This window comes from Sparus aurata, chromosome 10 (genome assembly GCF_900880675.1).
Source record: "Sparus aurata chromosome 10, fSpaAur1.1, whole genome shotgun sequence".
In the NCBI taxonomy this organism is placed as follows: domain Eukaryota; kingdom Metazoa; phylum Chordata; class Actinopteri; order Spariformes; family Sparidae; genus Sparus; species Sparus aurata.
In genome coordinates this window covers 16,570,761-16,597,989 of record NC_044196.1, presented here as the reverse complement: position 1 = coordinate 16,597,989, position 27,229 = coordinate 16,570,761, and the positions used below count along the sequence as shown (strand labels likewise).

The following is a 27,229-nucleotide window of genomic DNA, read 5'->3' as shown; positions in this document are numbered from 1 at the left end:
AGAAAGACTCAACTGTTTGACTCCAGCAGTATGGAGGAATGTTTTATAATTTGATTATAGCACTGACACTTTTGGACTTTTGCAGCTCTGAGAGATAAAACCAAAAACAGACTGTGGCAGCCATGTAAGCGCTTAAAATGAGAGAGATGATTTGAACCACCTGCTGACAGTTCAGTGTAATTACTTACTATTATACTAAATGATGAAATGACATTTTCAATAAATAACAAACCTGTGCAATTAGAAAAAACTCCTATTACTCATACCTTAAAGAAGGCATTAATGTAGTTACTGCAAAATGTGTACTGATGCATGGAGTAAAATTATACGTATATGAAAAAACAAATTCAAAAAGAGGAACTCATCAGTTAGAGTGATACAATAGGCGATAAACAGGAAAAAATGTTATATTTGTTAACAGATGAAAAACAATTGCTCACCTTCAGCATGTCCATAGAAGAGTGTATTCAGCACTAAAATAAGTTTAAAAGGTTCATTAGACAATAATCATAAGTATTCAAAATCCAGCTGGAGTTACATCAGCCTCTTATCAACAGCATCGCACATTTCTGTTATGATATACTACCACAGAGGAAAGAAAACAAATAAAACAACCTCTCATATTCATTAAAATATCTTGGTCTAAATGCTGTACATGCATTGTGGCAAAAGCCAAATCAGCAACAGAGCTCGTGTGTGTAAAACAACAATGTTCATGAGTCTGACACTGAAAGTCAATTCTTTTTTTTTTTTTTAAAAAGGAAAAAAGTGACAAATGTACTCACAGAATAACCCCAGTGCACAGAGCAAAATGTGCCCCATCTTCACATCCAGCCAGACTCTCGCTTCTGATGTGATCTGAAATGTTTTCCAAATATGTTAAGTGAGTGACTACACAAATTTTCTTCAACTTCATCATCTGATAAAGTGTCTTATCTTCCTTCCGTTTTTCCACATTACTCTTACAACACACTTACACTTCCTGTCAACCAAAAAGATATACTAATTGTCATGCAAAACTTTGTGTCAATGAAATAATGTCTTATTAAAACATGGCATAAGAATCATGAAATAGGAAAGCACGCCAACTGGCATGTGGACACAGGGACCCCCTTCTGGACCCCAGAGCCAATCAGTAGTTTGTGACTCAAATAAGAGACTTTAAGTAACATAGTTACTTGACCTTTTTAGTGTTCTCTTCACAAGCTATATGAGATATAATCAAAGGGCACCACCTCCATCAATTAAGTCATTAACTGATTAATGAATTCAGAGGAAAATTATTTACATCAAATGAATAATTGATCCATCTGAAATTGTAAATTCTGATGACATTGACCTCCACCTCTGTCCTGAAAGAAACACAAATACAACAATTCCATTTGATATTTATTGGGCTACTCAGGGACATGGATGATGAATGAGGACCACTTAACATATATACATTTCAGGGGCGGTCCTAGGGGGGGCGCCAACAGGGGCCAGTGCCCCCGTAACTCTGAGTCCGGACCCCCCTGGGCCCCCCCCCTGACAGGGAGTCTGCATTAATAACACAATGACAGATTTTTTGCAATGATTTTGTTCTGAAGGGAAAAGCAGAAATTAAAGTGTCTCAGCAGTTTACTGCACAATCAAAATTGCTGAAATTGTAAACACTGCTTTGTATGAATGAGGGATTCGTCCTTTTTTCCTGGTTGTATGTGCCCCCTTACAAAAAAGCCGGCCCCAACTTGGCCCCCCTATTTAAAGTGGTCTAGAACCGCCACTGATACATTTGCACATACTGCATGTACATGAGTGGATGAATTAATTTTAAATGTATGTATTAAACTGTTGCTGACTGATGTACACTCATGCGGTACGTGCATTTCCTCATATCATTACCTTATTATTAGCTATTACCAAAAATAATCAGAAAGCACAGCGGCAACCTGCAAATGAGCAGCTTTTGAAGCAGAGCTGAAGTTTCATAAGACCGAAGAGATAACATGTTCTGCTACAGCTGCATAAAGTGGTCAACCAAACTTGAAAAAAATACAAAAGAAAGGGGTGTGTGGTGTTTCACATATAATCGTTTGATTAACGATTTAAACATGTATGACATCTATCAAAAACTACAAAAGATGCTGACTTTTAACATGGCGTAACAGTGTCTGCAGGAGTTTAAAAAAATAATAAAATAAAGTGACAGTATGATATACCAAAGAACAATAACAGAACACATACTAATTATTACATATGACATCTGTTGAAAATTCAAACCATATAATATATTACTCTTAAATGATCTGCTTTTAGATGGACTTTATGAGATACTGTCTGATATCTGGACAGCACTGCTGCACACAGTGGTTACATTAGGGTCATTATTCGTATTGTCGTCTGCTCCGTTGGTTTTGTTGATACAGATTTCTTTATTGACCTGATGGAAAAAGCAAAGGAAAAAAAAAACATTTTGAGTTTAAATTCTTTGAATACAACTACCATGGTGGTGTTGTGTTTATAATGAGTGAAATGACTTTTGTACTTGACTGTACCTGCAGCTGATCTCATCTGTATATTCATGTAAACAGAGCTCTCTTCTGGTTCATCATCTGAAGGAAAAATCAGATTAATGCATTTTTAGCGTTTTTTTTTTTTTTTTTTTTTTGCATCAATCAAAGAGTATGTGACATTGCTGGTTTAATTTGAATTTTCAATATCATTTAACTTGACGGATTGTCAAGGCATCAGTTGTACCATGTCCAGCTTCCTGTGGGCCTCTGATTGTTTCATAGAGACAAACATCACCTACAGAGAAATAGATATCAAGACAAGGTTGGTTTGTGATACTAATTTAACACCCTCAGATATTTTGTTTATTCAAAATGTATCATCTAAAACATAAAGATAAGTTGAACTGTTTACCATGGAGAAGAGTGGAGTAATCATCGTTCTGGCAGTCCACATGATCCCTGTTGGTGCTCTCAGACTGGACTGGTCTACAACACATATCAGATACAACACATTTAGATAAGAACATATAAATGTATTGGTGTTATGTTCAAAATGAGAGGAGAGAGTGTTGCACCTACCTGACAAAGCACGAATCTGTGAAAAAGACATTTGTTGTTAGATGGTTGTTATATTGCTGTTCTATCTCATGATATCAGAGTATGTGTGTGTAATAGATTAATTAAAAATCATCTAATTACAGAAGAAGAAGTTCTCACCATTGGATACTCTGTAGCAGAACAAAACAAGCAGAGGAATAACAAGAATGATTCCACAAACCAGCCCAACAATCAACAGAAGAGGAACTGAAGAGTTTTCAGGCCTGGACACTGCTGTAAAATAGTAAATATTAACTATTAATAAACTTATATAACATGTTTCTAAAACTGAATTCACAGAGTGCTTTAATAAAAATGTGACTCTGCTAATAAAACTCTTTGAAACGAGAACTAGAAAGAACTAGAACTGTGAATCCAGTTCAGTATTCACCTAAAGTTCTTTCTTAGACAGAAACACAGTTTACATAAAGAAAATGGAATAGTTATTTTAATCCTACTCACCCTGAACTGACATCCAACTCGGTGCCGACTCTTTTTTCAAGTCGTGACACTTGTAGAATCCTTCATCTGACTTTGACACTGCAGAGATATTTAACTCCCATCTGGTGTCACTCTGAATGAGTTTGTCATTGTGATAGAAAAACACACTGGAGTCAAATGTTTGTCTTCTTAATTTGCAGCTCAGACTAACAGAATCTCCCTCAGTCACAGGACGGGCAGGGCTCTGCAGAAGAATATTTTTATCTGTGAAAGCGTCAAAGAATACAAGGTTTCAGTCAGAGATCAGCTGGTCAACAAAATACTTCAGCATGATGTATAAAAATACACTGCTCATTGTTTTACAGAGTGAATAACTGATGTTTTATCAAATAACTCATGTGTCTTACGGTATAACTTACCTTCTTGCCAAACAAACAAATGCTGTAAAAGTTGTAAACCTAAACAAACCACATTGTATATACTGCATCCAATCCTCACCATGATGAGGTGAAGCTGGCACTAAGAGGATGTGCATAGGTCAAATCACATTTTAATTAAATAACTAACTTTTTCAATTTATTTAAATCAATTCATTAAGAGATCATGAGGTGTTGGGCAAAACTTTTATTTCAGTCAACTGTACTCCTCAACACACAATGGGATGTTTCAAAAACATTTTTTTTTTTAATTAAAACATTTTAAATAAGAAAAAAAGAAGATATGATAAAATCATACTCTGTATAGTGATGTTGACTGCGTTGCTGAACTCTCCTGATCCAGACTCACACCAGTACACTGCATCACAAAGACATGTCATCTTTAGTTTGCATGTAGATCCAGTCATTGTCCCCCAGGTGGTGCAGTCTGACAGGTTTCTGTCCTCAGGTGATAACCTCTTCACTCTCCACTCAGTAGAGTTTCCCCCACAGCCCAGTGAGACAGTATGATAGGTGAAGTGTTGAGCTCTGTCAGGACTCACTGTGAGAGACGCTGATGATTGAAAATCTGAAAAACAACATGTGATAAGAGGTCAAACAGAGCACAGAGATCTTTAGATTATAATCTCAGTAATCCAAATATTCTGTTGCTTGAATTCTTTATTGCTGAGGATTAACAAATTGGGTCTGTGTGTCATTTATAAATTTGATGATCAGTTGAAATTGAGAAATCAGAAAATGATCAAATTGCTTGCTCTGTTCATGGCAGTTTGTGACCTGTAGCTTTGCGGATAAACACACTGGTCTTTAAGGCCCTTCTTCTGGGCTTGTTTAGTAGAGTGGACAGGTCGGGTAGCGGAGCAGTGGCAGGGCAGCCCATCTCTGCCATCCGGCCTGTCCGCTGTAGTGGCACGGCAGGTGGCTCATAATCTGTAGCATCAACTCTGCAGCTGGCAGGTTGTTTTTACAAATCAAGGAATTAACTGTTTGATCAGACCTCAGAGATTCAGGAATTACCTATCTAACATGCTATTTGTGTTCAGTGGATGTCTGGGGTTGATGTGAGCTGAAGAGCTGATGCAGCTGAATTTGTTGGCTTTGCCACTATAGCGTACAGGCCAGATGGCAGAGATGGGCTGCCCTGCCACTGCTCTGCCACCCGACCTGTCCACTTCACCCAACGAGCACAAAGACACTGCAGTCAAAGCGAAGGGGGATAGTGATCCCAAGAGGTGAAGAAGACGACCAGGGGAAGAGCCAAAAAACTTGTTGTGTCAAACATGCAAATCTACAGCTCATGAACTGCCGTAAACAGAAAAGTTTATGACACTTACTGTGAGTCGTTATAGCCATAAAAAATAACTTAATGTCCTGTTTTAGTAATTCCCTATTTTTGAACTGAGTGTAATATCAAATGTACAAAAAACAAAGTGTTATTTGTCTTTTTGCGTAAAAAAAAGGAATTCTGTCCTCTCCTGTCTATAAAATATTCCAGCACAGTTGAAAAGAGAAAGCTTGACTTAATGCTAAAGAGAGAGTAGAAATCATGAGATCACAACATTCAATACAGTTCTTCCATATGAGTGAGCAATATCAATGTACACAGCCAGTTATTTCTCCACTTCTAAGTTAGTTTTCAATATACTGTATATTGGTCACAGACAGTAAATAAATTAAATTTGATGATGACATGACATGAGATGAACTGACCTCCAGTCCAGATAAACTGAGGTTCACTGTAATGAGTGTAATACACTGGATCTCCTCTTCCAGCTCTGCACACATATCCTGCTGTGTGTGTCTGTCCATGAACAATGTAGGAATCCTGTTCAGTCCCACTGCTGCTGCCAGGTAGCAGCTCATAGCTGTAGGAGTTGTCTGATGGATCAGGAACAGTCTTATACCAGTAGAACCTCCATCCTGCAGATTGATCTTTAACACTGCAGTTCAGAGTTACTGAGGCTCCAGCACTCAGCCATGATGGAGACACAGTGAGGACAGACTGGGCTTCTGTTGGAAAATGATTTTTCAGAATGAAAACATGTATTGATAGTAGATCAAATACATTCTGCACAATCAGTACATACTGAACTGTATAATTTTCTCTTTGAAAGAAATGTGATGTGACTTACTGTCTGATACTGTCAGGTTGAAGGGATCACTCCAATCTGTTGAAGACTTTTCACTTTTCTTTCTGCCCTTACAGCTGTAGTCTCCACTGTGGGATGCAGAAACAGATCTAATACTCTGTTCATGTTGATTTGAAGGTTTTTCTGAGCTGGTTGTTCTCCATTCATACTCCCACTCAGTGTCTCCTCCATCTTTGATCTCACATCTGAGAGTGATCGTCTCTCCTGAGTATATTTTAGACCAGTTTGGTTGCAGAGTCACAACAGCCTTGTTTGGAACTGTTCATGTTCAAGAATTCACAGTAAAGAAACAAAAACGACAAAAAATTGTATCTAAATCATGTCTTTTTTCTAATCCATCAACAAAGACAAATATATGTCAAATGTCAAACTCACCCTTTTTGTAGATAGTGACTGAATCACTGTACTCTGTGTAGTTGACTGGCTGTCCTCTTCCTCCTCTGCACCAGTAGACTCCTTCCTCTGAGACTCTGATTTGTCCAGCTGAGAGTTGAGAGGTCATACGTCTTGAGGTTTTCTCTCCTCTGTACCAGAGGTATTTCCATCCAGATGATGATGGGTTCACAGAGCAGGTCAGGGTCACACTGCCTCCTACAGGAATGTCTCTGTCATCAGCCCTCAGTTCAGCCTTTGGTCTGTTTGCTGTTTGATTTAGAGCAAAGACATAAAACAGGAAAACAAATCATTAGTGCAGCCCACACACACAGAAACACTTGAGTTGTTAAAATGTTTGCATCAATAGAAATTAATTTATACATACTGGACACATTTTAGTTCAAACCTGGTCAAGGACTGTCTTGCATGTCATGACCCTCTCTCTTTTCCTGGGTTTCTTTATTCAGTTTTTAAGTTGCACTACTGAATGTTACATTTGTGAAAGCAATAGCTTGTGTTTAAGTGTTGATGAGCCCAGTTGAAATCTTTCACTGTAGATTTTCATTGTTCAAAGACAACTGTATTCTGCCTGTGGAGAAGAGTTTAAACTCCAAAATTGATCTACGCTGTGGGTTATTGTATGATTTTATTTCTAAAGATGCTGTTGTTGGAGCCTATTAATTCTTTGTATTAATTATTAGGAAAATGGTATATGGTAATGGCATAAAATAATGCTAATGATAATGATGACTATTCAGGATGTAAAATGTACATGAACTATTTATTTATTAGATTGTTTTTGTTGTTCATGGCCCTCCTCCTAGTCAGGCCATCCTCCTCCTGTGATTAAGGAGAGAGGACAGCTGGTTTGGCTTTTGGTCTGCCTTTTGTGTTGAAGGAGTGAGGAGTGAAGCAGTTTGGTTTGGTTTGAAGTCAACCGGAGGATATTTCTGTTTATGTAAATAAATTCGAAACCTTTTTTGTTGAAACAAGAAACATTTCCGCGAGTGCTTATTATTTAGTGAGTCGTAGACCTCCTCCTCAGAAACTACTCTGACGATTTTTGAACTTTTTTGTATGCAAGAGTAGCCATAACAGATGCAGCTGTCTGATGACTGGCTCATTATTATGTAACTTTGCTCCCATGCAAGAAAAAAAAACGAAAAAAAAGTGTGTTGTTGCATGACTTGAGGAAAATCACATTATTATTGTTGGAGAAAGAAGCCTATCTCTCTGTTGCCTAGTGTTACTAGTAGCTTTCCACAGGATGCAATGAGCACAGAGACTCGACTGTTTGACTCCAGCAGTATGGAGGAATGTTTTAGAATTTGATTATAGCACTGACACTTTTGGACTTTTGCAGCTCTGAGAGATAAAACTCAAAAACAGACTGTGGCAGCCATGTAAACACTTAAAATGAGAGAGATGATTTGAACCACATGCTGACAGTTCAGTGTAACAACTAACTATATTATCCGCAGGGTGGCAGGGCGCTCCCTTAGAGATAGGGTGAAGAGCTCTGTCTCCCGGGAGGAGCTCTGAGTAGAGTCGCTGCTCCTCCACATCGAGAGGAGCCAGCTGAGGTGGCTCGGGCATCTGTTTCGGATGCCCCCGGGACGCCTCCCTCGGGAGGTGCTCCTGGCATGTCCCGCCGGGAGGAGACCCCGAGGAAGACCCAGGACACGCTGGTGTGACTATGTCACCCAGCTGGCCTGGGAACGCCTTGGGGTCCTCCCGGAAGAGCTGGAGGCAGTGTCCGGGGAGAGGGAAGTCTGGGTGTCCCTGCTCAGGCAGCTGCCCCCGCGACCCGGCCCCGGATAAGCGGACGAAAATGGATGGATGGATGGATGGAACTAACTATATTACTAAATGATGAAATGATAATTTCAATAAAAAACAAACCTGTGCAATTAGAAAAAAAAAATCACTCATATCTGAAAGAAGGCATTAATGTAGTCATTGCAAAATGTGTAGTGATACATGGAGTAAAATGATACGTGCATGAAAAAACAAATGCAAAAAGAGGAAGTCACGTTGAGAGTGATACAATGGGTGATAAACAGGAGAAAATTAACAAGTTAATATGTGTTAACAGATAAAAGACAATTGCTCACCTTCAGCATGTCCATAGAAGAGTGTATTCAGCACTAAAATAAGTTTAAAAGGTTCATTAGACAAAAATCACAAGTATTCAAAATCCAGCTGGAGTTTCATCAGCCTCTTATCAATCAACAGCATCGTGCATTTCTGTGAAGATATTCCACCACAGTGGAAAGAAACAAATAAAACAATCTCTCATATTCATTAAAATATCTTGGTCTAAATGCTGTACATGCATTGTGGCAAAAGCCAAATCGGCAAAAGAGCTCATGTCTGTAAAACAACCATGTTAATGAGTCTGACACTGAAAGTCAATTTTTATTTTTTTTATACAAAAAAGGAAATAAGTGACAGATGTACTCACAGAATAACTCCAGTGCACAGAGCAAAATGTGCCCCATCTTCACATCCAGCCAGACACTCTGCTTCTGAGAGAAATGTTTTCTTCAAATATGTTAAGTTAGTGACTACACACATTTTCTTCAACTTCATCATCTGATAAAGTGTCTTATCTTTCTTCCCTTTTTCACATCACTCTTACAACACAATTACACTTCTTGCCAACCGCAAAGATATACCAACTCATTTTCGTGCGAAAGTTTGTGTCGATGAAAAAATGTCACATTAAAACATGGCATAAGAATCTGTGAAATAGGAAAGTACGCCACCTGGTATGGGGACACAGGGACCCCCTTCCCGGAGCCATTATCAGTAAGTTGTGACTCAAATAAGAGAGTCTTCAACTTTCAGTGACATAGTTACATGACCTTTTAAGTGTTCTCACCACAAACTATATGAGACATAATCAAACTCTTTTTAGAAAGGACACCACCTCCATCAATTAACTCATCAATTATTAATTAATCAATTCAGAGGAAGATTAATCACAATAAAGGAATAAGTGATACATTTGAAAGCTTTAAATTCTGATAACATTGACCTCCACCTCTGTTCTAAAAGAAAACACAAATACAACAACTTCATTTGATATTTATTGAACTACTCAGGGATATGGATGATGAATGACGACCACTTAACATATACACATTTGCACATACTGGATGTACATGAGTGGATAAATGATAAGGCATGAAAGAATTGGAAATATAGGTATTAAACTATTTCTGACTGAATGAATGACTGTTATCAAAAAACAAGGGGCATCTTAGTCAATATCAATAAAAGCAATGAACATTTAACAATTAGCTCTGTTCTTAAACATTCAAGTATAGACCTTTCTGACCATTCTGACCATTTCAATCACTTAGGTAGAATGGATAAAGAAAGAGAGAGGAACCGAATGAGGAATGCGGCATATTTATGACTCTTGATAGTTTTAAGACTTAAGGCTGTCTGTGGTTGGTGGGACGATTCATGTCCTCTTAGGTCTGTTCTTTGTCTTTCTTGACATCCTCTCTCCTTAAGGTCGGAGGTCATTGGGTCTGTGTGTGTCTCTGTGCCCTCTAACACAGCCACAAAGAGTTTATCTGTTAAATCACCAAAATGTTTATGACGGACTGTAGCTTCTTCACACGTTCTTTTGTTTTGAATGCTAAGGATGCCTAAAATGGCCAACCAAACATTTAAAAATATCAAACAAAACATATGTCCATCAAGGTGATGCTAAGATGAGTGTATCAAACCATTTTTAAGAATTACATGAAAAGTTTGTAACATGATGTGGTTTTCGCATATAGTACAATAAATGTTACAATTGTTTCAATCTTTTTTATCAAATACTGAAAGCATGATATACCAAAGAAGAAATACAGAAGACATATACTTGTACTAATGATTATATATGACACCTGTAAAATATTCATACCATATGATATATTTTTCTTATATGACCTGCTTGCAGATTAAATTTACACAACATCATCTTGTATTTGGACAGCACTGCTGCAAGCAGAGATTACATTAGAAGATGCAAATTTGCAGATGTAATTTTTCCTGTTGTCATCTGCTCCATTCGATTTGGTGATACTGATTCTTTATTGATCTGAAAGAAAACCAAAATAAAAAAATGGATATAACTATGGACACACACACACACACACACATTCATGTATATATATGTATGTTAATGTGTATATATATACTGCCGTTGTACTATTCGATCACATATATATGTGTATACACATATATACACATATGCGTGTGTATATAAATCCTAATCCTACTCACCCTGAACTGACATCCAGCTCTGTGCTGACTCTTGTCCTGAGTGTTGACACTTGTAGAATCCTTCATCTGACTTCGACACTGCAGAGATATTTAACTCCCATCTGCTGTCATTTTGAATGAGTTTCTCATTGTGATAGAAAAACACAATGGAGTCAAATGTTTGTCTTCTTAACTTGCAGCTCAGACTAACAGAATCTCCCTCAGTCACAGGACGGGCAGGGCTCAGCAGGATCATATTTTTATCTGTTAAACAGTCAAAGAATACGAGGTTTCAGTCAGAGATCAGCTGGTCGAGGAACTTGAGAATGAGTGGATGTAGAGAGATGAGAAAAGATACATACTGGGTTTTTTTCTCTGACTTTTCTCATTGAATTAACAGTTTAATAAAATCTGACGTTTTATCTTCACACACCTTGTGTGTCTTACTGTTCAAGAAATCTTTCAGCTGCTGAATCTGCAACCTCACAGCTAAATGTCACTAAATCCTTCACACAGTTCAGCCCCATACATATATATATATGTGTGTGTGTGTGTGTGTGTGTATGTATACATGTAAATGTGATAAAACAATTAATTATTAGAGAGATCATGAAGGAGAGTGTTGGGAGGGACTCTTAACATGTCAGTGTACTGTACTCAACACACAATGGGACGTTTGAAATAATAAATAAAAGAAAAACAAATTATAATAAAATCATACCCTGTATAGTGATGTTGACTGCGTTGCTGAACTCTCCTGATCCAGACTCACACCAGAACACTGCATCATTGTGCCATTTAGTGTTTAGTTTGCATGTAGATCCATTCATTTTCCCCCAGAAGATGCAGTTTGACAGATATATGTTCTTAGATAACCTCTTCACTCTCCACTCAGTAGAGTTTCCCTCATAGCTCAGTGAGACAGAGTCAGAGGTGAAGTGTTGAGCTCTGTAAGGACTCACTGTGAGAGACGCTGATGAGTGAAAATCTGAAAAACAACATGTGATAAGAGGTCAAACAGAGCACAGAGATCTTTAGATAGAAAATGCCTCAATTCAAAAAGTATTTAGCTTTATTTTTATTTTTTATTGCAACAAAGTTCACTATTTGCTAAAATTATTCTACGTTGACATCTTGCTACCATTTGAGTACAATTTAAGTCATAGACAACCAAGTGACAACAGCTGCTGGAAGTAGTAAAAAGAGCTTAAGTATCCAGAACAAAAGTACTTTTTGCAGATGAGAGTAAAGTTTTAGACAAGATATCATATCTCTCACTTTATGTTTTATGTTAAAGAGTGAGGACAAAATGAAACAAGTTAATTCCACCCAATGAGGAGGAAATTATGAAGTTTAGCTTGACATTAGTGAGAGAATCAAGATCATAAGACCACAGTAAAAAAATATTTTTTTTTTTACTGTATGTTTATTATCATTTTGAAATAAATGAACAGAACTGATATAACATCTGTTTCGTAAGAGATAGAAACAGACTGACCTGCGGACAAGACAAACTTTGGTTGACTGTAATCAGTGTAATACACTGGATCTCCTCTTCCAGCTCTGCACACATATCCTGCTGTGTGTGTCTGTCCATGAACAATGTAGGAATCCTGTTCAGTCCCACTGCTGCTGCCAGGTAGCAGCTCATAGCTGTAGGAGTTGTTTGATATTTTAGGAACAGTCTTATACCAGTAGAACCTCCATCCTGCAGATTGATCTTTAACACTGCAGTTCAGAGTTACTGAGGCTCCAGCACTCAGCCATGATGGAGACACAGTGAGGACAGGCCAGGGTTCTGTTGGAAAATGATTTTTTTCATTTTTTTGTTAAATAAAAACCTTTATTGATAGTGGATCAAATACATTCTACACAATCAGCACATACAGTACATTTACTTCAAATATATATGAACCAAAACAGCCTTTTAATTAACTGTGTAATCTTTACTTTGAACGGAATGTGATGTGACTTACTATCTGATACTGTCCGTTTGATGGGATCACTCCAATCTGTTGAAGACTTTTCTTTTTTTTTTCTGCCCTTACACCTGTAGTCTCCACTGCCAGATTCAGTCTTGAATATAAGTTCATTTTGAGTTGAATGCCTTTCTGAGCTGGGTGTTTTCCATTCATACGTCCACTCAGTGTCTCCTCCATCTTCGATCTCACATCTGAGAGTGATCAACTCTCCTGAGTATATTTCAGACGAGTTTGGCTGCAGAGTCACAACAGCCTTGTTTGGAACTGTTTATGTTCAAGAATTCACAGAAAGGAAACAAAAATGAAAAAGTTGAATCTACATCATGCCTTTTTGTGTTTGTTATTAATCAACAAATATAAACATCTACACTGCATGAAAAGTGGGATTTTCGTCAGTATGCGGCACTGTAGATTGACGTGGAATTTCAGGTTTGCGGCTGCACGCGGCAATTTGCAGGCAACACTGAAAACTGATGTAAATTGTCGGAAATTGACGTGGGCCTTGCTTGGCAGTTGTCCCCCAATGACCCTCCTCCCCCTGATTCTAGGGGAGGCTTTAACATGTAAATGAGAATGCTGTGAGCTATACAAATGCAAATCAGGGTTGCAGGGGGAGTTTTACCCCAGGTGACCTTTTTCTAAAAGGTGTTCACTTCATTTTAAGAAAATCTCTGGTATAAATAGATCAGGCTCGGTATAGCCTAATTATAGACCCTTATATTTGCGCTTGAATGGATTTATTTAATGAAAGTATGCTAGATTAATTACTGTGTATGTCATTAGCAATGGCCAATGTTATGTGAAAAAGATTATTCATTCTTTTCTCTCTCTCTCTCTCTCTCTCTCTCTCTCTCTCTCTCTCCTGGGAACAAGTTAAAGATAAAACGCCAGTTGTTAAGAAGTTAAAATTTGCATGAAATATTTTGAGATAACCAAGATATTAAAATGTATAAGTATCTCTGTAATATCATGGGTTCTGAATGTTTTAAAAGCAGTTGAAAAGTAATTCTTATTGTGTGTGTACGGAAGAGGATTAGGGCCACATGTGAATTTTTTTTTTTAGTTCTGACTTTAAAGTCAGAAATCTGAGAAAAAAGTCAGAATTCTGACTTTTTTCTCAGAAGTCTGCACATGTAAACATTTTTTGAGTTCTGACTTTATTCTCAGTATTCTGACTTTAATCTCAGAATTCTGAGAAAAAAGTCAGAATTCTGAGATCAAAGTCAGAATTCTGACAAAAAAGTCAGAATTCTGCGATTAAAGTCAGAATTCTGATTTTTTTTTTCAGAATTCTGACTTTTTTCTCAGAATTCTGACTTTTCTCTCAGAATTCTGACTTTTATCTTAGAATTCTGAGAAAAAAGTCAGAATTCTGACTTGGGTGACCAATCATGAGTGATTTTGCTTGTTTATGAGTAGTGGTTTCATCCAATACTGAGTGAGGATATTCAAGCCAGCCCACACATTCTCTGGCCAGGCGTGGTTTTGCTGCTATTCATATGCCAATTGGAGCCGTTCACACCTCTGGGAGCTCCACTGACGTCATGGTTCGTTTCCGACAATTTTCGGCACAGACAAACGCCACGTTCACAGCCTGTAAATTGTTGTTACCTGCCGAAAATTAGGGAGATTTCCAGGCGTTTATGGGGCCAAAAATCCCACTTTTCATGCAGTGCTATCTATAAATACAAGGAATCTCTGTCTGTGTGTGTGTGTGTGTGTGTGCGTGTGTATGTGTCTGTTGGTCAAATATCTCTGCGGATAAGGATCACACTGACCCGAGACTTTCAACATGGCTGCTGCGTGGTTCAGTGGTGTGCATCTAAGCATTTGTTTTGACTGCAATGATACCGTGAATAAATTATTTCATAAATGCTTTACAAATTCCGCCGAGCATTGTCCACCAGAGCCACCACAGTCACGTGCGCACCAGAGCCAATCACTAAACACCGTGGCCACGTGCGCACCAGAGCCAATCACTGCAGAGCTCAAGCCCACGACATACCTGAAGAAACATGCAGATTTAACCGGGATTTTGCCGGCGGTTCGGTCCGTTCTGTTCTGTGCATCTAAACTGACTGTTGTGGATTAATGAGATTAAACGAGTCCAGACCGAGTCTGTTCGGGTCTGAGGAGATCCGGAGACGCGCGGACAACAAAGTGGAATCGGAATCTGTGGATGTTCATGTGTAGCTAGCCGCTAGCTAGCTGCTAGCCGCTAGCTGCTAGCTACACTGCCCACCTCCTGAGGCGACGGACTGGACGCATCGACATGTCCAAAAGCGGACCTAGGGTAAATAATGTCCGCCGCGCCTTTTTCGCGAACATTGCCATCACGTTTGCTTTGTGTCTGGTGCAGGAAGAAATGGTAAAAACGGGCTTTTGACACGAAAGTGTCCAAGCAGCAAGTTTGGTTGTTGAGGAACAGGAAGTTGTGGGAGGGACCTAGGCGGATGATTGACAGGCAACGACGGTCGGTGTGTAGGTCAGCGATATTGAGAGTTGAGAGATTTGTGACATTTAGCGTGTTTGGAGTGTGTAGTTAGTGTGTTATGTAGTGTTTGGTGTAGTGTGTTTAGTGTGTAGTGGGGTCGGTTTTTTGTTTGATGAGTCAGAATAATGAGGAGAAGCTGGATGTGGAGCAGGCAGTGCAGCTCTTCATTCAGCTGGAAGGAGCTCAGGAAGACCTGAGCATTGCCTGCATTTAGATGTAAATAGTTACATATAACTTTGTAAATTTTTTAAATGTATGCACAAATTTAGCAAACAACAATTTATATTTGCATTATAAGTAAAAAAAAAAAATAAGAATCTAACTTTTTCTACTCGGATTTTATGTTTTTTTGTGATTTTAGGTCCATTGTGTTAATACAGTATGTCAAAATGAAAAAAGAACTGTACAGTCACACATGTGAGGTTGTGCTGAAAATAATGACACCAAGTCAATAGCTTTTAAGGTGAAATATAATGGCAAAATCAAAAATAGTAAAAAACAGCCAATTATACCCTGGAATATCGGATTTCACAACAAACCTAAATATCCCTGACGTCCCACCTTCAAACACAGCCTCATTTGGCCATCCATGAAAAAGCTGCTTAACCTACCACTTTTTTTTATAGGATACACTTTTCTTACAGGCACTGCACTAGTAATATATAATTTAAAATGCTGTTGTCAAACTCACCATTTCTGTAGATAGTGACTGAATCACTGTACTCTGTGTAGTAAACTGGCTCTCCTCTTCCTCCTCTGCACCAGTAGACTCCTTCCTCTGAGACTCTGATTGGTCCAGCTGAGAGTTCAGAGGTCAGAGGTTAAGATGTTTTCTCTCCTCTGTACCAGAAGTATTTCCAAACAGATGATGATGGGTTCACAGAGCAGGTCAGGGTCACACTGCCCCCTACAGGAATGTCTCTGTCATCAGCCCTCAGTTCAGCCTTTGGTCTGTTTGCTGTTTGATTTAGAACAAAGACATAAAAAAGGAAATTGATGTCACTTCTGTTACTTCAGTTTAGTGCAGCCCCTACAGACAAGAAATACTTGAACTGTAAGACTTAAATTTGCATTAGTATTATCACTGAATTAATTAATCTAAAAATACTGGATACATTTTAGTTTAAACCTAGCCAAGGAGCTCTTTAACATGTCATGCCCCGCTCTCACTCAACCAGTTGGCTGAATGTGTCTTTCACAACCAGAACCTTCTTACTGTGGAGAACAGTGTTAAAGTGCAGCATCATTCCAGCCTGTAAGTTATTTGAGATGCTTTTGTCGTTCCTGATGGAAAAATTACAGAACTCTGATTACTGGCTGCTTTTTAGTTATTTTGTATATATAAAAAAATCTCCCAAAAGAATCATTCAGATAATTTAAAAGGCTCCATTAATTTTTGGAGAGAAATGTTTCCTGTTGTTTGATTTATATTGCTGAAAACATTAAAACATTTTCAGTATGAATGACCGATAGTCCAACTTACATGATACTGTCAATTTGATGACATTACTCCACTCTGTTGAGGAATATGAGTCTTTTCTTCCTTTACAGTTGTATCGTCTACTGTGAGCCTCAGTAGCATTGATAATCCTGTATTCATTGTATGTTGGAGGTGTGTTTAAGTTGTCTGGTGACCATTCATACGTCCACTCAGTGTCCCCTCCATCTTTGATCTCACATCTGAGGGTGATCGTCTCTCCTCTGAATATCTGAGGCCAGTTGGGTTGAAGGGTCAAAGTGGCCCTGTTGGAAACTGTTGACAAAAAATACACAGTTAGGATTCAAGCAGGATTAAACACTGAACAGATAAAATTCCATCATCTTCTGTTATAATCACTGTATTAATCATATGAATGCATATTGATCTGTTCTGCAGCCAATATTTCAAAACCAACTCATCTCTAACACACCTGTAATATTGTTGACAATTAGTAGAAACTACTTAAAGGTCAGTGAAGTGCCAAGCAGAGTTTACAGTAGCAGCTGCTGAAGGGATAAGAGCTTTCAGAGTTTAACAGTCACCCAAAATACTGGCAACTTTCCACAGGATGCATTTAGTTCAGACACTAGACTGTTTTGACCACAGCAATATGGAAGAACATTTTCATTTTCCCTCTTTGTTAGTCTTGTGTCCAATGTCTAGTTTATCATGCAAGCTAGATTCTGGATTTGTTTTCACCATCAGGATTTAAAGTTTGTTGAATTTAAAAAACTCCCAGCACAACATGCTGTTTTCCCAGCCACCTCCACTTCGTCTTGTTTACAACTACAGTATTAGCAGCAGCACTGTGTAAACTTTTCCTCATGAACAATTTCCCAATTCAAGATATTGATAAATTAAACTGAACAACATAAAGGAAGCATCCTAAAATCTTTGTTTCTGTAAACAAAGTGAAGGAGGTCAAACCAGTAGCCCATTGTTGACATGATGAAGGTGATTTAAACAGTTTTCTTACTTTAGTTTTCAGAAACTCACCAGTTTCCTCAATGACGACTTCATCACTATCAGAAGTGACGACATATGGTTCTCTTCTCCATCCTCTGCAGGTATATTTGCCTCCTTGTGTGATAACTCTCTTTGGTACATCAACATTTTCGGTTTGAAGCAAAGTTTTTACAGAAGAGCCTGGTGCCTTTCTGTACCACTCATATTTGAAGCCAGCAGGATCCTCCACAGAACATGTCAGTGTCACTCTGCCCTCCAGAGGTATGATTGGCCTGTATGCTGTCAGTGTGACTCTATGTCTACCTGCTGTTTGGTTTAGAAAAACAATAAAACAAAGAAATGACTGTCATGGACATGCCATCAAAAATGTTCTTGCTTTTTCACACAACTCAATGAAAACACTTATTGTTTCACTGAACTGAAGTGTTGAACAACAACACAAACAGCTGCAAGTACAGAAAACATGAGAAAACAGAGAAAGGTTGTTCACATAAAGATAAATATGTTTCAATACTAAACACATTTCTAGAGACTACTAGTATTAAAAGGCTGATAGTACGTGAGCCCAATATCTGAAATAATAACCAATTATTTGGATTCTCTGTGCAGCATTTTAAAACAATAGTAATAATTCATCACAGTGAGACAGCTACTTACCTTTCACTTTTAGAAGACTTTCTGTGGATTCTGTCCGATTATCAGTCTTACACTTGTACCAGCCCTCATCTGACACTGATACTTGATAAATGGTCTTTTCTTCTGCTCTGTATAATGGATCGTTTCTCTTTTGAAGAGGCGATCCATCTTTGTAAAAGGTAGCTTTCATCCAATGACTTGTAGTATGATTCTTCCAGAGATGTTTTAGTAATACGTTCAATCAAAATACCATGGTTTAACTGACAGCATACAAGTTATTTAGTTATTCTGTTTATTTAATACAAAATATGTTTTTAGGATTGTACTCATACATAGAGACTAAAGAGTAACAGAGTAACGACATACAGAAATGATGCCAAAGAGCATTGAAACTGTTCTGGACATTTGTAGTTTTCAAAGACTTACAACTGCTTAGATTATTTAAGACACTTTAGTTTGGATTATAATTTGTCACACATCTGTTTGTGAAGCATTTGGCAACTTGTGACTGTTGCAGCTCCCAGAGGTAATACCAAGAAACACAGCATGAGGCAGCAAACACACCATGTCACTGCCCAACATAAGTGAGTGAGTGACAGACTGTTATAGGTGACTGTTTCACCTGTTGGTTCTTTCCTCCCATCAGAGTGATCTTCTTCTCCATAGTTCTGCACTGTTAAAATGATCAAATAGGAAACAGATTCTTTGGTAAATTTACAGTTTCATATCAGGTTCAGAATCAGCATCAGCTCTCCCCACAAAAAATGAGTTCAAAAACTCTGAGACACAAAGTGTTTGCGACAAGTGAACTACTTAATTATAACACACAAATAATGATTAAACAACTGGTTAAAATAAATTCTGCAGTGACTTACTGATAGTGTAAAATCATGCATACATGCATCGTAATCCAAGCAGTTAAATAATTTTTTCCCCATTTTTGCAGCAAATTACTACAACTATAAACAGTGTTGGGCCATGATAATAGTAAAAAATCTTACATTATTATCTTAATTGTATCATTGCATCTCTTCTCTGTCTGCTTTTATTGTACCAGCCCTGATTTTTTCTTTGCTCCTGACTGCAGTGAAGGCATGTCGAGGCATATGTTCAGAGAAGTTGTTGTGAGCTTTTTTATCTTGCTGAGTAAAACCTTCATCTGGATCAAAACTGACATTATGCACTTCACTATGAATAGTGTGGTTTATAGTTTTGTTCTTTTCTCTATATATGACCTGTGAACAAGTGTACTCTTTTGCAGGAGAACTCACCATTTTTGTGATTTGATCAAGACTGACACAGTAGGTGACATATAGGACAAACATAATCAGTCAATATAGAAAAGATAACTAGTCACCTTCAGCATGTCCGTACAGGAGTGTATTCAGCACTAAAATAAAGATTCAAACTTCATTAGACCAGAATCAAATACAAAATCCAGGTGGAGTTTCATCAGTGGCAACTATTGTTTATCAATCAACAGTATCACACATTTCTGTGGTGATATTCTGCTACACAGCTACAGAGGTGGGAAACACATTTAAAACTCTTCAATATATAGAGGCCGAGTTAAATAAGCAATACATGTAATTCCACAGCTATATACATAATACCTTAGATCATATGTACATGCATTGTCCAGGTATGTGAGCAAAAACTAGTGCAAAAGTAATTACTTGAGTAATATACTTCACATAATCCTCCAATCTGAACCAAGACAAATCAGCAACAAAGGTCATGTGTACACAACTACTACACTGATATAAATACTGAACATCACATAGAAAGTCACAGATGTACTCACAAAATAACCCGAGCACACCGAGCAGAGTGTGCCCCATCTTCACATCCAGCACCGGCACTGTCACTGTTTCTGATCAAACTTCCTACTTTGTATTAATAAAAATGCAGCAGAAAGAAAATAGAAGTTAAACCTTTTATGAATGTGAGTTTTTCATCAACTTCCTCGTCTGAGTGCAATTCTCACTCTCTTCTTTCGTCCCTTTTACACAAAGGTCAAACAACTGCAGTGGCATTGACCACAGTGTACTTTGACATGTTTACGCTTCCTGGCCACTGTGAGTAAAATATTAGCTTATCTGTCTGGCAAAGGTTGATTCATCGTCCTTATTTCACATCCAGGAAACACAAGTTCATTGGATTAAACCATATTACATCACATCACATCTAATCTGTACATGTTGTGCCGTCTAACAGTTTTTGCATCCACAGTGCCTGCATTTTAATGTGTGTGTTGTGTGTACACACAGTGCAGTCAGAAAGTATTTAGGTACCTCCACCTTTATCACATTGTGTTATGTTTCAGCCCTACGCTTGAATCAATTGAATTCCGTTTTCCCTCATCAATCTACGTTCAGTAACTCATGATGTTCAAGCAGAAATTAATCAGGCCCCTTCTGATGGACCTCATGGGACCTCATTTCAGAATATGTAGTAGTGGATGGTGAGAGACAAAGAAACAGAGTGGAGCTGTGAGAGAGGGCTCTCTGCTCTCTTCATGCTCACTTCTGTTCATGGGAACTGTATTTACCGAGCTCAGTCACTTCCTGTGGCTGAAGTTGTGGCAAAACCACCTTAAAGTAAGACCATGATTTCTGTGCTGCCTTCAAATTCTGCAATTAAAACTGAAGAATTTTCAGATAAAATATTCCCAACTGAAGCAGCAGTAATCTACAGGATGATCCAATCTATTAGGAAGGAAACTCTCTCTCTCTCTCTCTCTGCAACCTCACAAATCATGTGACCTCCGCAAAACTATTCACCAAATCTCTTGAGCAACGCATTACAACCTTATTTATTAAGCTATAGACAGTATAAGTTAAGTTTATACATTAACTTGTCTCTTGTGCCATGGTTTCTTTCTTTCTATGTTATAAGTAATATTAAGATGCTGAAATTATTATTATTATTAATGTCATTATTATTTTTTTAATTATCTTTACTATAATTATTTTTAAATTACTATTATTATTTTCTCTCCCTCTACTCTTGCCATTTTGGGGTTTATGTTACACCCTCCTTTGGAATTAGTTTTACTTATCTTTTATTCAATTTATCTTATTGTTTTCTGTATTTTTTTCTTTTCCAAGGCAATGGGATGTTTGGGCTTCTTGCAGGTTGCACAGCGGGGACCTCTGCTGGGGGCGGCTTGCATTATTACTGAATATGACTGTAACCACCTAGGCCTTAAGTGTTATGCATGCATGTATGCAGTGTTTCCCCTATATGCATTCTGCGGTGGCACACCACTTCAAAAAAAAAAAAAGACATGATTTTGTATGGAGTTATTTTTGTCTCATAAATACCTGTAAACGCACAGAGGGTGATCTACAAACATTCCTTGGTTTGCACACGTGTTTTGCTATCCACAAATACAAATTTCTAATTTGTAACTTGTATTTTGGTTTTTACAAATACATGTATATTTGTAAATAAAATGTGTATTTGTAAATATATAATTTTATATTTGTGAAATGGAAAATTCTGCTCGTGAAGTCTAATTCATCATTTGTAAATCACCAATCGCACACACGCATCTCTTTCCTCAATTACGTATTTCTGAGACGTTCTTGTTGAGATTCACACAGATCCACAAACAAATAGGTTCTGATTCACAAATGGCCCGCCCTCCTCACCACTAGGTGGCAGTGTTGTTCTATGCATGTAAATATTCCTTCCACAAACACAAAGTTAGGATTTGTAACTTGTGTGTTGGTTTTTACAAATAAATGTGTATTTGTAAATAAAAAAAACTCATTCGTAAAAAAAAATGACATTTGCAAAAACGGAAAATTCTGCTTGTGAAGTCTGATTCAGCATTTGTGGATCACCAATCACACACACGCATCTCTTTCCTAGATGACGTATTTCTGAGACATTCTTGTCGAGATTAATACAGATCCACAAGCAAATAGGTCGTGATTCACAAATGGCCCGCCCTCCTCACCACTAGGTGGCAGTGTTTTCAGCCCCTCTCGGAGGGCCTGCCCGCTAGAGACATGAGTAACTGCAGGCAAAGATGGCGCTGGAGGAGGGGCGTGGTGAAACAAATGGGCGTGGGAAAACACAAGTGGGCGTGCCAAAACGTTCGGATTTCAAGCAGGACTCCCCGGGCTTGGAAGACCACAACCAGTCGGTCAAAATCATGGTTATCTGACATGCTCGGATTTCAAGCGGGCATCGTCGTGCTCACACATAGTGCAGCCTCCCCCTGGCCACAGAGAGCAACACCACCCGGTCCATATCAATGATTAATATTTCAAAATAAAAATTAATATGATAGATTAGCCGCCAATCTCAAACCCTCCTCCGGAAACCTGAGTGTAATCTTTGGCCACAATTTACACTTTGACTCACACATAAACAAACTTGTATGGTAACAATGGTAACAACCAGCCATCTTGAACTTCTAATCGACACCCTGATTTTCTCTCGCCTTGACTACTGTAATGCTTTTTTCACCTCTCTCAACCGTGCAGCCCTGTCTCGCCTGCAGCTTGTACAAAAGGAATGACATGGGGAATAACAAACAGAGAGAAGGGACAGGGACAGGGACATGAATCCAGGAGAAACAGGAACAGAGCAGAACAAGACATGAGACTGAACAGATGAACTGACAAAGAAAGCGGGAAGCACACAGACTATATACACAAGGGCTGATTAACTAATAGGACATAGGTGAATACAGAAAAAAGGCGAGAAGCCACACAGAGGGAGGAAACTGAAAGTTAAAAAGGACACATGAAGGCAGAACTAAACAGGAAACAAAAAAGACAATTTAACCATGACGCCCAGCACAGTATCTGAGGGCAACAACACTGTCATAAAGCTCAGGTGTGTAACAAACTGTCAGATGTAATGTAGCTGCTGGCTACAAACAAAACTCATTATGTCATAACAATGCTGTGTGTTGAAAACTTGTATGTTGAATTCAACATATGTAACGCTGTGATCCTACCCTCTCACTGAAGGTACACAGTGTACATGTGTTCAAGTTACATAGATGTCTTGAAGTTTCCGAATTGGGACCAGCAGGATGTTTGGATGAAAAAGATAAAAAACACTTTAAGACACACTGACATTAAGGGACATGATCATTGCTACAGGGCTCTGTGGTAGTTTGGCTGTGCAGTCAAAAAAGGAATTAAAAACACAACTGACAGCTTACTGCTGGAAAACAAACTGTTTATTGATGTATAAAATATTCATAGATTTTAAAATACAATGAATAAAAGATACTTTGAGGTGAAAAAATACACACTATACCTCTCAGTTAACTTAAAAATGACAGAGAGAAAACATACATACTGTACGTACAATAGGAGATGTTGTTTGATAGCAGATTATTACTTCTATCAAAAGTCAGCGTTGACGTCTATCCTGGATCTAACACTTAACAAAGACGCTGACTTTAAAGCTGGTACCCTGCTACACAAGCTCAAACATATTGTATCAAAGTTGCATTCAATGTTTCTTACAAAAACTGAGCAAAAACAAAAGGTTAAAAAATTACTGATGAAGTGATTAAATAAAACAGGGATTTTGCTTCAGTAGTCTTGTGCTAAAAGAGACAATAATAAAATCCACATAAAGCCATTATTTTACATCATCTGCTAACAAATGAACTGTACAGAATACTGAGCATGTCTCATATTTCTACAGCAGTCTCATGAAATGCTGTCAGCTGTAATAAAAACTTTGTTCTTTACCTTTAACCTCACATATAATGGTTACCTTTTCACCTTGCATAGCCATCGCTCACCTTACATACTGACATTCTCTTTTGACCTTACATATTATTACACCTGAGAATATGTGTGAGTTATGATGTGACCTGAGCGTCAACTTGTGTCAGTAACAATCTGACGTGGGGTCAGCAGTGACCTCGGCTCATTTAAGGGAACTGTGTTGGTCCAGAATAAACGTTCTGTTCTCAGGACACTTATCAGTTCATCGTAGGTACTGAGGTGTTTTCAACACATCTCATCTTCTGCTCTGAACCTCCCTTTGTGTCTTATTATCATAGTATTCTATAAACTGAGACTTTCTCTGTAGCTCTTTGTCAGACTCACCCAGAACGCCCTGATGTGAAGAGCTCTGACCTTTCAGCTGAAACTGATTGAGTCTGTTATTCTCTATTTTTTCTATCTTACCATTTTAACACAAAAGAAAATCTCTTGTTGATTAATCTTTTGTTTGTTCTCTTCTCTACAAGGGGCAATAAGAATTTTCACCACATCAACAATTTTCCTCTTCCTTGTCTCCTCTCTCCTTACAGACCTGGAAGAAAACAACAAAAAAACAAAGGTATATTTTCTGACGTATCCATTTAATCAGCTGTGGAAGATGTCATTACATTATGGACATCATACGGCAGCATTATTACCGAGAGATAATTCCGGTTTGACTTCAGAATAAACAGTTTCATCTGCTGCTGCAGGAGCTGATCTTCCTATAAAATGAAGTACGACATGGACATTGTCAGGGTTAACGTCTTTACTGGAGTAGTGTACATTTTTACACAATTGAGTTATGAATGAAATAAAACAAATTGTTATTAAACAATGCATATAATAAACAATACATTACTTAAGGAAATATGAGGCATAAAAACAATAAGTAACAACAAACAGCTGAACTAAGACCAACATGTTGGATGATAACGGCTGCAGGTGGATGCAGACTTTACTGACCTTTCTTCTTCTTGCCTTTATTGTGGCTGAAGACTTGGGCATACAGCAGATTGTTGTCTGAAACAGAGGGCAGATCTTAGGATTTGTTTGCTCCACAGTTGTATACACTACGGCCCTGTACAGCTGGATGGATGAACAGATGGACTGACAGGTAGACTAAAAATAAAATACATTGTGAATCCTCCTGTGTTTATTTCATGACAACACAGCAAACTTTGAACATGACTGTTGTAACTGACTGTACCTGCAGCTCCTGTCCTCACATCAGAGTAAACTGATCTCTCCTCTGATCTTTGTTGCTTCCCTGTGAAGACAATCACATGAATCCATACAGAAAAAAATAAATCAATACTTGTTACACTAAAGATATGTCTATTTACTTCCCGTATTTAGAGTACTCACTCCTCTTCCCAAAGTGTTTAAGTGCAATTGAAGAATATGTGACGTCCTGGGATCCACCTGCAACTGAAATGTACATATTTAGTTACAGGATTTTATATCGATCACTTGGAATCAGTTCTCTTAAATCATGCAGTGGTTGCATTTCTAATCTTCACTGCAGAACCTCAATAGATTCAGAAACAGTATCTGATCTAGAGTAGAACATGTGGCACATCTAGATAACAATGATGACACATGTGTTGCAGACACAGTGATGTAGATACTTGATCAAAGTAACGACATCATTAATAGTCACGTGTCATCAAAGGTGATATTTTCACAACTCACACTGATAATAAGGAAATTATCTAAAGAGATGCTAACACACCTCTAAGGCTGGAGGTAAAGCAATGCTTTGAGCTAAATGCTAATCAGCAGTTCCAGATGTTCTGGCTTCGCTTTTGGGGAGCTGTCATGTCGTCCATCTTTATATACAGTCAATGATCCTGACTCATTTGAAGTAATGGAAGCGATCTCAGTGCTGTCAACCATAAATCTGTTCACTTAAATTTAACAGAGTGTTTCTGCAATGCATGTTAATAAAAGGTAACTGAACCATGTTCAGTGTCTTCAGAGTGTTTGATTGTTTCATACAGTCTTTCTAATTAATCTTTTTAACTGTACGAAAAAAAAAAATGTATATCTGATTTATATAAGAATGTTTTCAATGTTTACCTTGTGGAGGAGAGGAGTATGTATCGCGCTGAGCCTCATTCAGGTAGACCACATGATCTGTGTTGGAGTTCTCAGACTGGATCGGCCTAAAACATGAAGCAAATACAAAACATTTAATAAACAGGAACATTGAATATTTTTCTGTTAGGTTCAAAATGTGACAAACAGTTTTGCACCAACCTCTTGAAGCATGTATCTGTAAAAAGATAAAGATTTGTTGTTACATGGTTTTGTATTGTGAGTTGTTGTACTGCTGTTCTATCTCATCAGATCAGAATATGTCTGTATTTCAATTCAACATAAACACAAAACATCTTATAACAGAAGAAGAAGGTCTCACCCTTGGAAGGTCTGTAGCGATAGAACAGGAGCAGAAGAATAATAAGAACGATTCCACAAATCAGCCCAACAATCAACAGAACAGGAGATGAAGAGCTTTCAGGCCTGGACACTGCTGTAAGAAATAACACATAATAACTGTTCATATATTTATATAGCGTGTTTCTTAAACTGAATTTATAAAGTGCTTTAATAAATAGCACAGTTGTTGGTCAGAGGTATAAATACACATGAACAGATACAATGAAGATTCCTGTTTCAATGTCACACATGTTGTGATACATAAGTAAACACTGACAGTACAATATATACCAACATGTCAGAATGCAGTGTGAAATCAGCTCTTCACAATAAATCATGATGGAGACTTTCTTCAGCTCAAAGAAAACATTCTTTTATGCTGAATCTATCAGGGGAAGTTATCTGAAATGAATGCTGCTTCAAATTCAGTTACGTATTCAACGTTTCTTTCTCAGACAGAAACAAAGTTTACATAAAGAAAATGGAAGAACTGTTTTAATCCTACTCACCCTGAACTGACATCCAGCTCTGTGCTGACTCTTGTCCTGAGTGTTGACACTTGTAGAATCCTTCATCTGACTTTGACACTGCAGAGATATTTAACTCCCATCTGGTGTCACTTTGAATGAGTTTCTCATTGTGATAGAAAAACACAATGGAGTCAAATGTTTGTGTTCTTAATTTGCAGCTCAGACTAACAGAATCTCCCTCAGTCACAGGA

The 27,229-nt window shown here is 38.0% G+C and overlaps 1 protein-coding gene and 2 long non-coding RNA genes across 3 annotated transcripts in view; all 3 read right to left on the bottom strand.

Moving 5' to 3' along the window:
• The window catches only part of LOC115589403 (uncharacterized), a 29,965-nt gene extending 12,078 nt beyond the window's left edge, over nt 1–17,887 (bottom strand). The window contains exons 1-14 of the mRNA XM_030430245.1: nt 17,881–17,887; nt 16,802–16,990; nt 15,929–16,054; nt 12,738–13,007; nt 12,260–12,559; nt 11,483–11,749; nt 10,982–11,025; nt 10,515–10,597; nt 6,496–6,560; nt 6,103–6,378; nt 3,213–3,223; nt 3,075–3,090; nt 2,908–2,981; nt 2,740–2,790 (exon numbers count right to left, since the gene is read on the bottom strand). Coding sequence (XP_030286105.1) covers nt 2,740–2,790; nt 2,908–2,981; nt 3,075–3,090; nt 3,213–3,223; nt 6,103–6,378; nt 6,496–6,560; nt 10,515–10,597; nt 10,982–11,025; nt 11,483–11,749; nt 12,260–12,559; nt 12,738–13,007; nt 15,929–16,054; nt 16,802–16,990; nt 17,881–17,887 — 1,779 coding nt within the window. The remainder of the gene's footprint in view (nt 1–2,739; nt 2,791–2,907; nt 2,982–3,074; nt 3,091–3,212; nt 3,224–6,102; nt 6,379–6,495; nt 6,561–10,514; nt 10,598–10,981; nt 11,026–11,482; nt 11,750–12,259; nt 12,560–12,737; nt 13,008–15,928; nt 16,055–16,801; nt 16,991–17,880) is intronic.
• On the bottom strand, nt 9,575–10,846 carry LOC115590510 (uncharacterized). Its single transcript, XR_003985754.1, has 2 exons — nt 10,783–10,846; nt 9,575–10,597 (listed from the first exon to the last, which is right to left on the bottom strand). It is a non-coding gene; the product is annotated as an uncharacterized LOC115590510 (long non-coding RNA).
• An 8,315-nt stretch (nt 17,888–26,202) lies between the features above and the next one.
• On the bottom strand, nt 26,203–26,603 carry LOC115590512 (uncharacterized). Its single transcript, XR_003985756.1, has 3 exons — nt 26,489–26,603; nt 26,329–26,344; nt 26,203–26,234 (listed from the first exon to the last, which is right to left on the bottom strand). It is a non-coding gene; the product is annotated as an uncharacterized LOC115590512 (long non-coding RNA).
• Nucleotides 26,604–27,229: the final 626 nt, after the last annotated feature.